Raw genomic sequence first — 14,350 nt, 5'->3', positions numbered from 1 at the left:
AGGCTGTGTCTATGTCTTCCTCAAGATCCTGAACCCTCCACAGAGGACTTGGCGCTCTCATCGGAGGCATCTCCTCGGAGGACCAAAAGCACATTGGGAGGAGTAGGGGATAGCCTCCTGGTCTCCAGCAGAAATGGGGATGATGGAGTCTGGACTCAAGCGACCGGGAGTGGAAAAGAAGGAGGATGTATGTCTCCAAAATCAGGAGGCCCTTTGGCTGGCTCAAGCCCTAGTCCCACCCCAGGGAGCAAAGGCCTACCAGGTGAGTTGGGAAGGGCATTGGTGCCTGAGGAGAATGTCAATAGGAAGATGGTTTTCCTTTGTAGGGGGGAAAAAAGGATTCTCTGGATGATTTTTTGGCAGGATTATGGTGAGGAGACCTGTAAGGCTGTGCTTGGGTGAGTTCTGTTGGGGGATGTACTGTTTTGCATCTCTGTTCTCTGGCTGGTGTTGCAGGGGCTGCCGTCTAATTTAGGAGCTTCCTAGACTGAAAATTATAAGGGACACGGTGGCTCAGTGGGTTAGGACGCTGAGCTTGTCGATCAGAAGGTCGGCAGTTTGGCGGGTCGAATCCCGAGTGCCGTGTAACAGAGTGAGCGCCTGTTACTCGTCCCAGCTTCTGCCAACCTAGCAGTTCAAAAGCATGTAAAAATGCAAGTAGAAAAATAGGGACCACTACGGTGGGAAGGTAACAGCGTTCCGTGCGCCTTTGGCGTCTAGTCATGCCGGCCACATGACCACGGAGACGTCCTCGGACAAGCGCTGGCTCTTCGGCTTTGAAACGGAGATGAGCACCGGCCCCTAGAGTTGGAAACGACTAGCACGCATGTGCGGGGGAACCTTTACCTTAGACTGAAAATTGGGTATCATATGTTAAGGGGTTGTTTTGGACCAGCAGGGTCCAGATATAAGTCTGCTCTCAGCTACATATTTACATATTTTTATTTATACATATTTAATATTATTTGTGGCCTGACCCAGCCAGGGAGGAATCTGGAGGGGAAAGCACAGCAATGCAAGAAATAAAGATTGTTAGGGGAAAAAACCCCAATGTAGTCAATCCAATTGGAAATGTCTGTGATGGACCACCTGCAATCAAATAATCTAGAGCCGAAGTCTTGCTGAAGATTGATTTTACTAGTTCACGAACGGCAATAAGTGTGGCATTTTGTGTAGAACTGTCATGTGGCTTTTCAGTATCTCCATCTCGGCTGCGTTCATGTAATCTAGACTGGGTGTCCTAACATCTCATCCCCTTCTCTTCAGGTCATGCTGCCAAGACTTTCCCATCATCCCCCAGCAAAACAGCTGGGCCCAGCCGTGCCAAGATGTCCCTTAGCGGGACCAGCAAGTCCCCAGCTTCTATCCAGAGTCTGGCTATGCGCTTACTAACTATGCCTGGGTCACGTCTTCCAGATGATTCTGGGTCTCCCACAACAGAAGCCCCAGCTGCAGCTCCAGACCCAGATTCGGCCCCCACTCCTGCTCCAGCAGTGGCCTCTCCTCCTGCTCAGCCTTCAGCATCAACCAATGAGGAAGTCAAGCCCAAGGTTCACCGGGCTCGGAAAACAATGTCAAAGCCCAGCAGTGTTCAGGTAGGCTTGCAAATGTAGCTTCTGCCCAGGCAGGTGACTCAGAAGATCTGTTGGTTGATATTGTGTAGATCAGTGTTTCTCAGTGTTGGCAGCTTTAAGATGTGTGGACTTCAATTCCCAGAGTTCCTCAGCCAGCTTGCTGACTGAGGAATTCTGGGATTTGAAGTCCACACATCTTTAAAGTTGCCAAGGTTGAGAAACATTGATGTGCAATGCTGTTTTGGCTACACAGAGAGATGTACTTGGAGACTGGGTTGTCTTTGCTGAGAAGGTTGAGAAACATTGATGTGCAATGCTGTTTTGGCTACACAGAGAGATGTACTTGGATATTGGGTTGTCTTTGCTGACAATGATAAGCTATAGATTATTTCAGCAAGGCATTTATTAACTGGGTCCAGAGAAGTTCCTATGTCACTGTGAAAGTTAACCAATGATGACAAATCTTTACATAATGAAGAACAACTTTTGCAGAACCAATTAATATACATATAATCCGACTTTGCCTTTAGGCTGCAGAATTAATGTGCATCTTATGATTGGTTTCAGCAGCTGAACACCATGGATTCTTATTCATGCATTAGATTTTTATCCCATCTTTATTATTTTCTAAGTAACTCGAGGTGGTGATCATACCTAATACTCCTTCCATCTTCTCTTTTTCCCCACAACAACAACCCTGTGGGTTGAATTGGGCTGAAAGAAAGTTTCTGGTCCAACATCACCCAGATGGCTTTCATGCCTAAGGTGGAACTAGAACTCACTGTCTCCTGGCTTCTAGGCCAGCACCTTAATCATTATACCAAGCTGGCTCTCCCCCAAATCGCCAAGAGATGCTTTTTTTTAATTGAAAAGTTTTAAAATACATTTTTAGAACATATACCCCATCTCCCCCACCCCCCTCCCCTTCCCGCCCTTCTCAACACCCCCCCCAACTTCCCAGAGCTGAATACAAGGTATTACATCATATCATTTAGCATATGAATAGTTATTAGTTATTATAATTAGAGGATATATTATTTATCTTTTCTATGTCTAAGGAGAGTTAAAGTGCGATAGGATTTAAAGAGTAATTATAGTAATTAGATTATTTTAGAGTAAGATTGTATGATGTAATGCCCTGCCAAGAGATGCTTTTCAGTGTGTAAATATTTCTTGTGTCTAGAAGACTTGGTGGTTTACACCCTTGAAGTGATCACAGTACTTCTTGCAAGACAAAAATGGATTGCATGTTTCCCCAAGTGGAGAACTTAGAAACTTTTTGTTTCTTCCAACAACTGGGAGAACTAGCAGTGCAACTTAACATTATTATTATTATTATTATTATTATTATTATTATTATTATTATTATTATTATTATCATCATCATCATCATCATCATTATTATTATTATTATTATTATTATTATTATTATTATTATTATTATTATTTTAATTTATATACCGCCCTTCTCCCGAAGGACTCAGGGCGGTGAACAGGGCAATACATAAAAAACAAGATACAAAAATTAAAAATTATTAAAAAGTAATTAAACAGTGCCCATAATAAATTAATGCAGATTAAAAATTTAAATCCGTTTATAAAAATCCCACCCCGTCCCATCAGGCCAGGCCAGCTTGTTCAAAGAGATGGGTTTTAAGATCGCGCCGGAAGGAGCGGAGATCGGGCGCCATCCGGAGCTCGACCGGAAGATGGTTCCATAAATCCGGTGCACCCACAGAGAACGCCCTCCCCCTGGGGGCCACCAGTCGGCATTCTTTGACCGGTGGCACCCTGAGGAGGCCCTCTCTGTGGGAGCGTACTGGGCAGAGGGAAGTTGACATTCATGTATAGCTGATCAAAAACTGTCTAGGAAGCTCCTTAGCTGTCCATCCAGCCTGATTGTGACACGGCTGCACATCAAGACACATTTTCTCATTTCTTTTTCCTAACCTTTCTCTAAACTCAAATACGTAATAGTATGTCTTCAGTGAATATTGAATTTCTTTTCTTTGTAACCAATAAAATTACGATTGCTTTTGATGCTCAAGAATGACTAATTTTGGAAAAGGATAGAATAGGACAGGACAGGACAGGACAGGACAGGATAGGATAGGATAGGATAGGATAGGATAGGATAGGATAACAGTTGGAAGAGACCTTGGAGGTCTTCTAGTCCAACCCCCTGCTTAGCCAGGAAACCCTATACCATTTCAGACAAATAGATCATCTGGTTTGGGATCTTTTTGTATGGTGTTTTCCAGCTGGGTAGAACTATGATTTCCATTACCCTAAATGGCCATCCTAGAGAAATGGAAACGATAGTCCTGCATATCTGGTTGGTACTAGGCTGGAGAAGCTAGCTGTGGAATTCTGGGAAATGAAGTCCACTTTTCTTAAAGGGGCCAAGGTTGAGAAACATGGTTATAGGCCCAAACAGGGATTCTGAACTGTTTTTCTACACAGCTGCAAAATTCCATCCTGCAAAATATTTGGGCTTTGCACGATCATCTTTTTTTTCTATTGTATTTCGGCACCAAATGAGATTTCTGCTAATGCAAATTGATGGGGCTATATCTTTTTTTTAAAAAAAATGAAACCCTCACTGTACGGATGATCAGCCTTCTTTTTTTCCTTCCCCCCCAGGTGCCTGAAAAAAGGGTCTCAGAGATGTTACATTTCCGTGTCTCGGATGACTTGAGAAGCCTTATAGAACCAGGTACCAAAGCCTTGGACTTAGAAGGTATAGAAATATATTTGGGACTAAAAGCATTGGCTAGAGCAGATTACTCAACTTAGTCTTCTGCACCTGCTGGAGATTCTGGGAGTTGTAGTCCCGTGACTGGGGGGTGGGGGAGGGGGTTGTTAAGAGTATTGGATTCTAATTTCATTCTTTTTCCTTCTCTTTTTAAAGAAGAACCTGCGAAGCACAGGAAATACGATTACATGGCAGATGCGTTGCACAAAAGGATTCCCCTCTCACTTCAGCGGTCAAGTCCCAGGGCTACCACAGAGGTGCATCCCTCCCTTTGAAAGGCTTAGTGCAGGGGCCTTCAAACTTGGCCCTTTTATGACTTGTGGACTTCAACTCCCAGAATCCCTCAGCCAGGCACGCTGGCTGAGGAATTCTGGGAGTTGAAGTCCACAAGTCATAAAAGGGCCATGTTTGAAGGCCCCTGGCTTAGTGGTTCTCCTAAGGACCAAGGGTTGAGTTTAAGGACCACCTACCTATTGGATTAAAGGACTTATTTGCATGAGTGATAATGCATTTCAAACTGTGTCTTAATTGAATAAAAAAGCAGGGGCACCAGGAAGAAGAGATAAAAGCTCAGGGGATGCAGAGATGCATCCCAGGAAAAATTGCAGGAAACGTATCGGCAGATCTGGGTGTTAAAATTGTCTAAGGAAGCCCTGATAGTCACTGGGAAAGGTAGACCTGCTGATAATACAGGTAGTCCTCGACTTACAACAGTCCATTTAGCGACTGTTCAAAATTACAACAGCACTGGAAAAGGTGACTTAAGACCATTTTTCACAATTACGACCGTTGCAGCATCCCCATGATCGCGTGATCAAAATTCAGACTTTTGGCAACTGACTCTTATTTTATGACGGTTTCAGTATTGTGGGGTCATGTGATCATCTTTTGGGGCTGTGAGAAGCCAAGTCAATGGGGAAGCCAAAATCACTTAACAACCATGTTACTAACTTAACAACAGCAGTGATTCACTAAACCAGGGCTCTTCAACCAGTAGTACGGGTACCCCCTGTGGTACATTGGCACGTGGTACGCAGCCATCCTAGAAAAGTGGTAGTGGGGCAGGGGAATGAGCTGAGCCAGTGGCAGCACCGCACAAGCCTGAGCGAGAGATGGCTGAAGCTGCAGGGCTGTCAGGGCTCAGCAGAAGCGCCAGGATCAGTGCCAGGCTCCAGCTGGAGCTCAGTGCTGATCCTGGCGCTTTGCTGAGCCCAGAAGAAGCGCCGATCAGCTGGAATGTTGCAGCATCTCCAGGGTCTTGTGATTTACATTCAGATGCTTGGCAACCGATTCATATTTATGATGGTCACAGTGTCCCAGGGTCATGTGAAGTGACCAAAACCTGCTGCAACCACCCAGCAGATGGGGGGAATAAAAAGCAAACACCCCCCCACCCCACCCCCGCTACCAATCCTCATCAGAAATGCTCACAACAATGAAAATCTCATACAGGAGGAAGAGCGCTGCTGGGCAGGCAGGCAGGTGTCTTCCTCGGCTGTGGCTTGGGGGGCACTTTTTTCAGTGCCATTGTAACTTCAAACAGTCACCAAGCAAGCTGTTGTAAGTCAAGGACTACCTGTACTTCATCACTTTTTTCCTTTTTTTTTTTTTTGATCCTCAGGTTTTTGACACCTTGCTAGGCGACTGGTGGCACTTGGATGTTGCCATATCCTAAAAGTGGTACAATGGGTGAAAAGGTTGAAAAGCCCTGCACTAAACAACAGTGGCAAGAAAAGTCATAAAATGAGGCACAATTCACTGAACAACTGTCTCACTTAGCCACGGAAATTTTGGGCTCCGTTGTGGTCGTAACTTGAGGACTGTCTATATGTCTCTGTAGCTGGTTTGCTATACTTTTATTTGTAAACTTGAAAAATTAAAACGAATGCACTATTCTGTGAAATAAGACTGGATTCCTGGCGGGGGGGATTCTGGGAGTTGAAGTCCACCCATCTTTTAAAGTTGCTGAGTTTGCGAAACGTTTTCCAAGTTGTTCTCCTGCGTGTCTTGATTTTGCACGACTTCGATGCCAGCCTTTGAGAAGTAACTCCTGCAGTAGAAAATTTATTTATTTATTTATTTATTTTATTATATTTATATACCGCCCTTTCCCGAAGGACTCAGGGTGGTTTACAGGGTGATTAAAACAAAAAATACAAAAGTTAAAAACAGTTAAAAAAATTATATCCATCCCTGAACAAATAAAACCCCAGTTAAAATTAAAATTAAAAGCAGAAAGCCTCTCCTCCTCCTTAAGTGACCCTTGCTGCAGTCTTTAACAACGCCACATCTCACATAAAAATAATCCTATCAGTTTTTAATGAAAGCCCATCCTTGGCCATAGATCACGGTGACGGAAGAGATGACGGCTCCAGCTACGGCCTCGCAGGAGGATGGAGGCCAAGAATGGGAGACTGAAGTGGGGGATGACTTCAGCCTCTTTTATGACAGCTACTCCGTGGATGGCCACATCGATTCGGACAGCAAGGTATGAAGAATAAGATGGTGCCCCCTCCTCCTGGCCTATCCTGGGGGGGTCTCCCATCCTATTGCTAAGGAAGCTTTGGATACAGCTAAGGAGCCTTGAGGAGGCAAGTGCAGCTGGGCACCACCTTGGGGAAGTGGAGCTGGGCTTAGTGCCGTGGGTTCTTGACAGCTGGGCTGGGCATTTGACCTCCACGCCACCGTTGAAACCCCCCCCCAAGGCCTGAGAGGAACAGTGAGGCTCCTCCAATGGACCGTGCCTTGGCACTTGCCCCGGTCCCATCTCCTTCTGCCAGAGACCCTCAGATCTATCCCACTCCTGCCCGGGCCCTCATAGGTACCCTTGACACGAATGATGTAGAGCTGGCCACGCCCACCCAATAGGCCATACGCACTCTAGCCACACCCACCCAGTAGGCCACGCCCACCCTGGCCACACCCACCTGGCCCCCTGAGGGCAACCGCAATGCTGATGCGGCCCTCAATGAAATTGAGTTTGACACCCCTGCCTTATAGAGAAACAAAATATTGCAGGGACTCCCTTACAGAGCTATATGGGACCTCTTTTAAAAGTTTGAAATTCCAACTCTGGATACATATTTTGTATTTCTTTTCTTTTCTTTTTTTGTGAAAAATGTCAGTTGACCTGGGAAGTTTCTCCCCCCACTCCCCCAAAGATTAGATACCTGTGCCATTGTCCAATCAGACCGAGTAATCTGAAAGATGATTTCGGCGGCCTGAATAAATTTTGCAAAACGAGACCTGGACAGTTTCTTATTTTGGATGTTTTATTTTTACCCTCCTTGGAACAGGGGGTGGGGAGATACACTAGCCAACCGGAAGCAGATCCCTTGCAAATTTAACTTACTGCCCTTTGACTTTAGAGATGTCCAAGGGCTTTGTTCATAGGTTTCTCTCTTAAAGTTGCCATCGGGAGGACTCGGAAAAAAAACCATGGAAATCTTACAACAGAGGTCCCCAACTCTTTTTCCGTGGAGAGAGGTTTTTCTGCAGACTGGAGGGGGCGTGGTTTCATGTACTTCCTGCATCCCGTGGATGGAGCTTGGCTTGTTTGCGCAGACTGGTTTCTGGCATGCCGCGGCCCGGTGCCAATCCACAGGCCGGGGGTTGGGGACCTCTGTCTTAGAAGACTACATTGAACAGCAATGCTGTCAGGACCCACCCCAAACCACGTCTTAGGAAGACAAAATTCTTGGAGTCAAATCTATTCCAAAAAGAACCTTTACTATGACATGCTTGGTTGTAGGAAACGAGACAGGACTTAATATTATCCCACGAAGTAAACCCTTATAAAGAGTTCCCGGTTTAACCCCCCTTAACCCCATTTGGTCAGTCCCCCATCCTTTCTCTCCGTATCATCCATCTGGTGGGAAAAAGGAACTTAGGACCCTTCATGTTTATTGCTCACTTCCGTGACAAAAGCCAGATGCTAGCCCCCCCCCCCTTTTTGTTTCCCCAGTTCAAAAGGCTTCTCCTTTCCTTTGAAATGCCTAATACCGGTTCAATACACATCTATTCTCTTCTCTTCGGGAGATGGCAGAATCCATGGGATAATGTTTGAAACATTCCATTTATGAATATGATATAAATGGATTCTGACAGATGCAACATTCGGTGTTTCTTTTTTCTTAGTTTCCCCCTCACGTCATAAATAACAATGTTGAGCTTGATGCGGCATTTAACGAACAGCTGTTCCTTTAGGAAAACAGCTGGTTAGGTATGCCTTCAGAATATTTATCGCTGAAGGATTATTCCAGATTTTTTTTATTTTTTTTTATTTTTTTTGTGTCCTTACACAGGGCCTTCCATCAGGATAAGGAGCTCTGGTTGGAACTGAAAGCCAGACTTCCAATTTTATTTTTCTCCTCATGTTTTAATTAATTCATTAATTTTGGTTACAGTCTGATGTAGATGTTACTGGAGAACATATGAGTGAGGAAGAGGAAGAAGAGGAGGAGGAAGAAGAAGAGGAAGAAGAAGAAGAGGAAGAAGATGAAGATGATGAAGATGATGAGGAAGAGTCAGGAAACATCTCTGATAGGGTGAGTTGACACTCATCTGGGTTGGATAGGCATTTATTCTCGGCGACCCCCCTCAGTTTATTTATTTGTCAGATTTCTGTTAATCACTTTGTAAATTCAGACCTGCTCCTTCTAATGCACAGATGTTAATATTTTGATACGTTGGACCCATTTGATTTAGAGGTCTCTTGTTTTATATTAGGGTTACAATTAATTGCAGTATCTAATTCTGTCAATTGCTATTTCTTTTTTATGTCTACCATGCTTAGTTACAATTTGATAAGTATTGCTACTAAATGTCTGTGGAGATTCTTAGTCATCCAGGTCATGGTTGTCCCAAAGGTACTTTTTTCAAAAAGGCAACTGGACTTGGTTTTTTTCCTTGAAGACATTTTGCTTCTCACCCAAGAACTAAAGAAGCTTCTTTGAATGAGAAGCGAAACCTCTTCAAGAAAAAGCAAAGTCCAAGTTGCCTTTTGGGGGGAAAAAGCACCTTTTGGTATATTACTAAACTACTAATTTGGGCTCTTGGGCCCAAAAGCATAAGACCTGTTTGCAGCTTTCAGGCAAGAGTTGCCCACCTCTGATTTGTCTCTCAGTCACATGTACAGGTAATCCTCGACTTATGACCACAGTCGGAACCCGAACTTCCATCACTAAGTGGTGTAGTCCTTAAGCGAGTGACACTTCACTTTACGACCTGTCAGAGCACGCACAAGTCTTATTGTGCTGAGGTAACCCAGGAGTAAATGCAGTACACAGTAGTTCGTATCAAATGTGTAGGTTTATATTACACTATACCTACAAATATACACTAGAAATAAAATACATACACGGGGTGAAACAGCAACTCCAGTACACAGCAGTTACAGCAGTAAACGGACGAGAGAGAAAAACTCCAGTAAAAAAACTCCCCTTTTATAGTCAGCCTCTTAAAGGCACAGACACAGACCCTGCTGAGTCATTCCTAATATTGCATCATCCTATCCTTGCATCATCCACATTACACTACATCTTTACATAAGCTGTTTAGCTGTTAAATTATCCTGACACGACCCTTTTAAGCGAATCATCACATCGTTAACTGAATCACATGGTCATTCAGGCTTCCCTCCTTGACTTTACCTGTTGGAATCCCATGCAGCATTTCAGACTGACACTGCCCACTGTCAGCAGTTCGATCCTGACCGGTTCAAAGTTAACTTGTTCTGTACCAGCCTGCTACTGGCCCTGCAGAAAAGGCAGGGACAACCCCTTTTACAAGAAGGCAAGAGGCTGGAATTAAGCCTGCCAAATTTATGAATACAAAAACAAACAAAACAAGACACGAAACAAGAAACAGGACCTTTTCAAGCGGTTGCCTTCAGCAAACCAGCCCTCCCACGCATTCCCCTTTTATACAGTTCAGGGCGTGGCTACTCTCTTCCTCCTTCCGAGGTGCCCCATTGCCTTCCTCTGTTTACTCCTGATTGACTGCCTCCTGCGTCGGGTGTCCTTGAACAGGGCCAGCTGTGGGTCATCTTCATCCATGCTGTCAGGCTCACACAGCTGGGTCTCCGTCGTGACCAGGTGGGAGGGGCCTGGCTGAGGGCTCTGCGGAGCCTCAAGGCCATCATCAGCAAGCTCTTCAACACCCCCCTCCTCCTCCTCTGAGTCGTCCGAACCAACTGCCGAACCCACAGGCTGACCCTGAATCACAATATGACTCAGCCGTCCGAGCTCAGTAAGATGAGGACCCAGATTGTTGGGGGAACGATATGCTGACTCTGTAAACCGCTTAGAGAATACTGTAAAGCACTGTGAAGCGGCATATAAGTCTAAGTGCTATTGCTATTGCTATAAATGATGACCCTAGAACATTGCAACTGTTATAAATACACGGTGGTTGCCAAGCACTCCGTTTTGATCATGCGACCACAAGGATGCTGTGAGTGCAAGGACCAGGCATAAGTCACTTTTTCAACACCATGGCAACTTTGGTTCTTAAATGAATGGTCATAAGTTGAGGACTGCCTATAATTCTAACAGAAAGGTGGCTTGTAATAGATTAGGCTCTTTACCTATTTAGACCAAGATCCATGTAGTAGCCTCTTGTAGACAGACCCCATTGTTCCTGGCCCTGATCTATGGCCCTGCTCATCCTTCTCTGGGGCTGTTTTTCTTGTCCTCTAGAGCACTGCCTCCAGCTCCAAACGTAAAGCCCGAAAACGTTGGCGGCACGACAGTCCATGGATCAAGCCATCCCGAAAACGCAAGCGCAAAGAGCCGCATCCCAAGGAAAACACAGGTGATTCTCTCTCAAGGCTAACCAAATCTGGAATGCGGAACTTATTCTCTCTCCCTTTGCGATGGTGTTTTTCTGCCTTGGCAACTTTAAGATGTATGGACTTCAACTCCCAGAATTCCCCAGCCAGCAGAATGCGGAAAAGAAAGACACGATACCCCTGGATTTTGATGGGGAAGCTTGCTGGATGTTATGACAGAAGAATCACTCTTGTAAGAAGATGCTGGTCTTTTGTTGGTGGAACCTTCCTTTGGAAGGACCAAGAAATAGCTGTCTTAAAAAGATAGTTAAAAGAGATGTGTGGTTTAGCTAAGACTATGGCAGATAGGTGCCTTCTGTCGACTCCCAACATTCATGTCAAGTCTGATCAGGTTCACAAATCATTTGGGAGCCTGAGATTAGAAGATGTTGGTTTGTTTCATTTTTCTTTTGCAGAGTTTGGGGCGAAAGGGTGAGAAGTTCTCTCTCATGGTGTCCATTATGGTAACTTGCAAGGCAGGTTGCACTGCAGTTTGAGTGGCTGACTCAAGGTCTTCAGCTGAGGTTCATGTCTGAACGGGGATTTGAACCTAGGTCTCCTTGGGCCTAAGTCTTCATCCCACTTAACCTCTAAGGAAGCCATCAATCTACTCTGTTTTGAGGACATAGAAGATAGGACTAAATAGATCATTGCTTCTCAACCTTCGCAGTTTTAAGTTGTGGGGACTTCAATGCTGAGAATTCCCCAGCCAGCATGGGTTATTTGTAGCTGCTAATTACAACAGGGTTCCATTAAGAGCTGTGGTTGCGCAGTGGTTAGAATGCTGTAAAGGTTCCCCCACACATGCGTGCTAGTCATTTCCGACTCTAGGGGCCGGTGCTCATCTCTGTTTCAAAGCCGAAGAGCCAGCGTTTGTCCGAGGACGTCTCCTTGGTCATGTGGCCGGCATGACTAGACGCCAAAGGCGCACGGAACGCTGTTACCTTCCCACCATAGTGGTCACTATTTTTCTACTTGCATATTTTTTTTACGTGCTTTCTAACTGCTAGGTTGGCAGAAGCTGGGACGAGTAACAGGCGCTCACTCTGCTACGCGGCACTCGGGATTCGACCCGCCAAACTGCCGACCTTCTGATCGACGAGCTCAGCGTCCTAACCCACTGAGCCACCGCGTCCCTTGCTTAGAATGCAGTACTGCAGGCTAATTCTGCTAACTGCTGACTGCCAGCAGTTTGGCAGTTCGAGTCTCCCCGACTCAGGGTTGACTCAGCCTTTCATACTTCCGTGATCGGTAAAATGAGGACCCAGATTGTTGGGGAGGGTAATATGCTGACTCTGTAAACCGCTGAGAGAGGGCTGTAAAAGCACGGCAAAACGTACAGAAACCTAAGTGCTACTGCTATTGTCTCCATCTCAGGTGGCAGATACCTTACTCAGGACTTGGAGTGCCTAATAATCTTTTGGTTGCCCAGTTGATACGTAACACTGCCACCATCATAAATACCTGTCAGTTGCCAAGTGTCCAAATTTTGATCACTTGACCATGTGGGTGCAGAAATTGTTGTAAATGTGAAGAAAAAAAATCATAAGTCACTTTTTTTCAGTGCCGTTGTAACTTTGGAGGGTCACTAAATGAATGGTTGTGAAGTCAAGGAGTACTTGCAGTAGCTCCTGACCTGATCTGAAAATATTTAGGACAGGGGTAGGCAACCTCGGCTCTTTTATGACTCATGGACTTCAACTTCCAGAATTCCTGAGTCAGCATAGCTGACTCAGGAATTCTGGGAGTTGAAGTCCATGAGTCATAAAAGAGCCGAGGTTGCCTACCCCTGATTTAGGAGGTCACAGAATCCGAAATGGCTGCTAGTTTCATTCACAACCTCCAGAGGGAAGTCCATCAAAACAGGAATTATTTAATGAAAAGAAATCAAAAGGCATCTGGGACGTGCTTTTCCTGGTCGGGGACATTCCCTTTCTCTGTTTCCTTCCTTAGGTCTGAATGGGGGCCCATCAACCACCCAGAGCGAGTATACGGAGGTGCCTCTTGGCTGTCTGGAGCTGCCTAACGAGGGGGCACTGTCCCCCAACAATGCCGGTGTGTGTCCACCCATCCTTCCTCTACCTTTGGAGCAGCAGGGTTCAATAATTCAAGCTGTGTTGCCTTGGGCGGGTACTTTTGAGCATATTTATTTTCCTTTTTTTTTTTAAGAGGAACTTCGTTCACAACTTTCAATGTACTATGCAGGTGAGAAACGTTGACTATCGAAGCAAAGCTATCATGGGTATATCTGACTATCAGACCCAGAGGAAAGAGAGTGGGCTAGGGATATCTTTTGAACATTGCCTTCTCCCCAGTGCTTTTTTTGTAAAAGAAAAAGGTGCCGGAACTCACACATCTCATACAACCCGCCTTGCCTACCCTACAACGTTCCATCCAAAAAAGGTGCCGGAACTGCGTTCTGAGCGTTCTATGACAAAAAAAGCCCTCCTTCTCCCAAATAATCTTATTGCTGTATTTTCTTTTCTTTTTTTACAACTTGGGCTTCCTCCACTGCATTTGCTACCTCAGCAGCAAATCATCCTGGATCATTTGTGACTCAAGGTTATCATGGACCCATAAGTTGAGCAGAGTCTGGAAGCTCAAGGGAAGGGGTGTTGTTGAGAAGGATGGTGTTGATTTAAGACCCCAGAGTTGGAAGATGGGAAGTTGCAACCAGAGCAGTAGGTTGACCCCTACCTCTTCAGTTAGTGTAGCTAAGAGCTTGGGTGGCGCAGTGGCTAAAGTGCAGTATTGCAGGCAAACTCTGCCCACAGCATGGAGTTTCATCCTGACAGGGCTCAAGGTGGACTCAGCCTTCCATCCTTCCGAGTAAGATGAGGACCCAGGTTGTTAGGGGCAATAAGTTAATGCTATAAACCGTTTAGAGTAGGCCGTAAAACACTGGGATGTGGTATATAAGTCTTAAGTGCTAGTGCTATTGACTCATCCTTCCAAGGTTGGTAAAATGAGGGCCAAGATGGTTGGGGGCAATATGCAAATAATGCTTACATTGTAAACTGCCCAGAAAGTTCTGTAAAATGTTAGCGAGCAATATATAAGCCTAAATGCTATTGCTCATGTGGTGCCTTCATGTGCTATAGAACAATTAATTTTCCCGAGAGGCCACATGAAAAACCAGGACAGTTGTGGAAGGCTGAACCAATAAGGTGCAAAAGTGTGTAGGCATGCATG

General features: G+C 45.2%; 1 protein-coding gene across 2 annotated transcripts in view; it reads left to right on the top strand.

Moving 5' to 3' along the window:
• Nucleotides 1-14,350, top strand: part of EHMT2 (euchromatic histone lysine methyltransferase 2) — a 48,232-nt gene that overhangs the window by 5,645 nt on the left and 28,237 nt on the right. For both annotated transcript variants that reach the window (XR_014491605.1, XM_083355633.1), the window contains exons 3-10: nt 26-262; nt 1,267-1,595; nt 4,218-4,290; nt 4,486-4,586; nt 6,674-6,817; nt 8,736-8,876; nt 11,028-11,142; nt 13,112-13,213. Coding sequence is in view for 1 of the 2 variants with exons in the window: in XM_083355633.1 (XP_083211759.1) it covers nt 26-262; nt 1,267-1,595; nt 4,218-4,290; nt 4,486-4,586; nt 6,674-6,817; nt 8,736-8,876; nt 11,028-11,142; nt 13,112-13,213 (1,242 nt within the window). In the remaining variant the exon portion in view is untranslated. The remainder of the gene's footprint in view (nt 1-25; nt 263-1,266; nt 1,596-4,217; nt 4,291-4,485; nt 4,587-6,673; nt 6,818-8,735; nt 8,877-11,027; nt 11,143-13,111; nt 13,214-14,350) is intronic.

Source organism: Vipera ursinii, assembly GCF_947247035.1.
Source record: "Vipera ursinii genome assembly, chromosome: 2".
Lineage (NCBI taxonomy): Eukaryota > Metazoa > Chordata > Lepidosauria > Squamata > Viperidae > Vipera > Vipera ursinii.
This window is presented reverse-complemented; position numbering and strand designations above follow the sequence as displayed.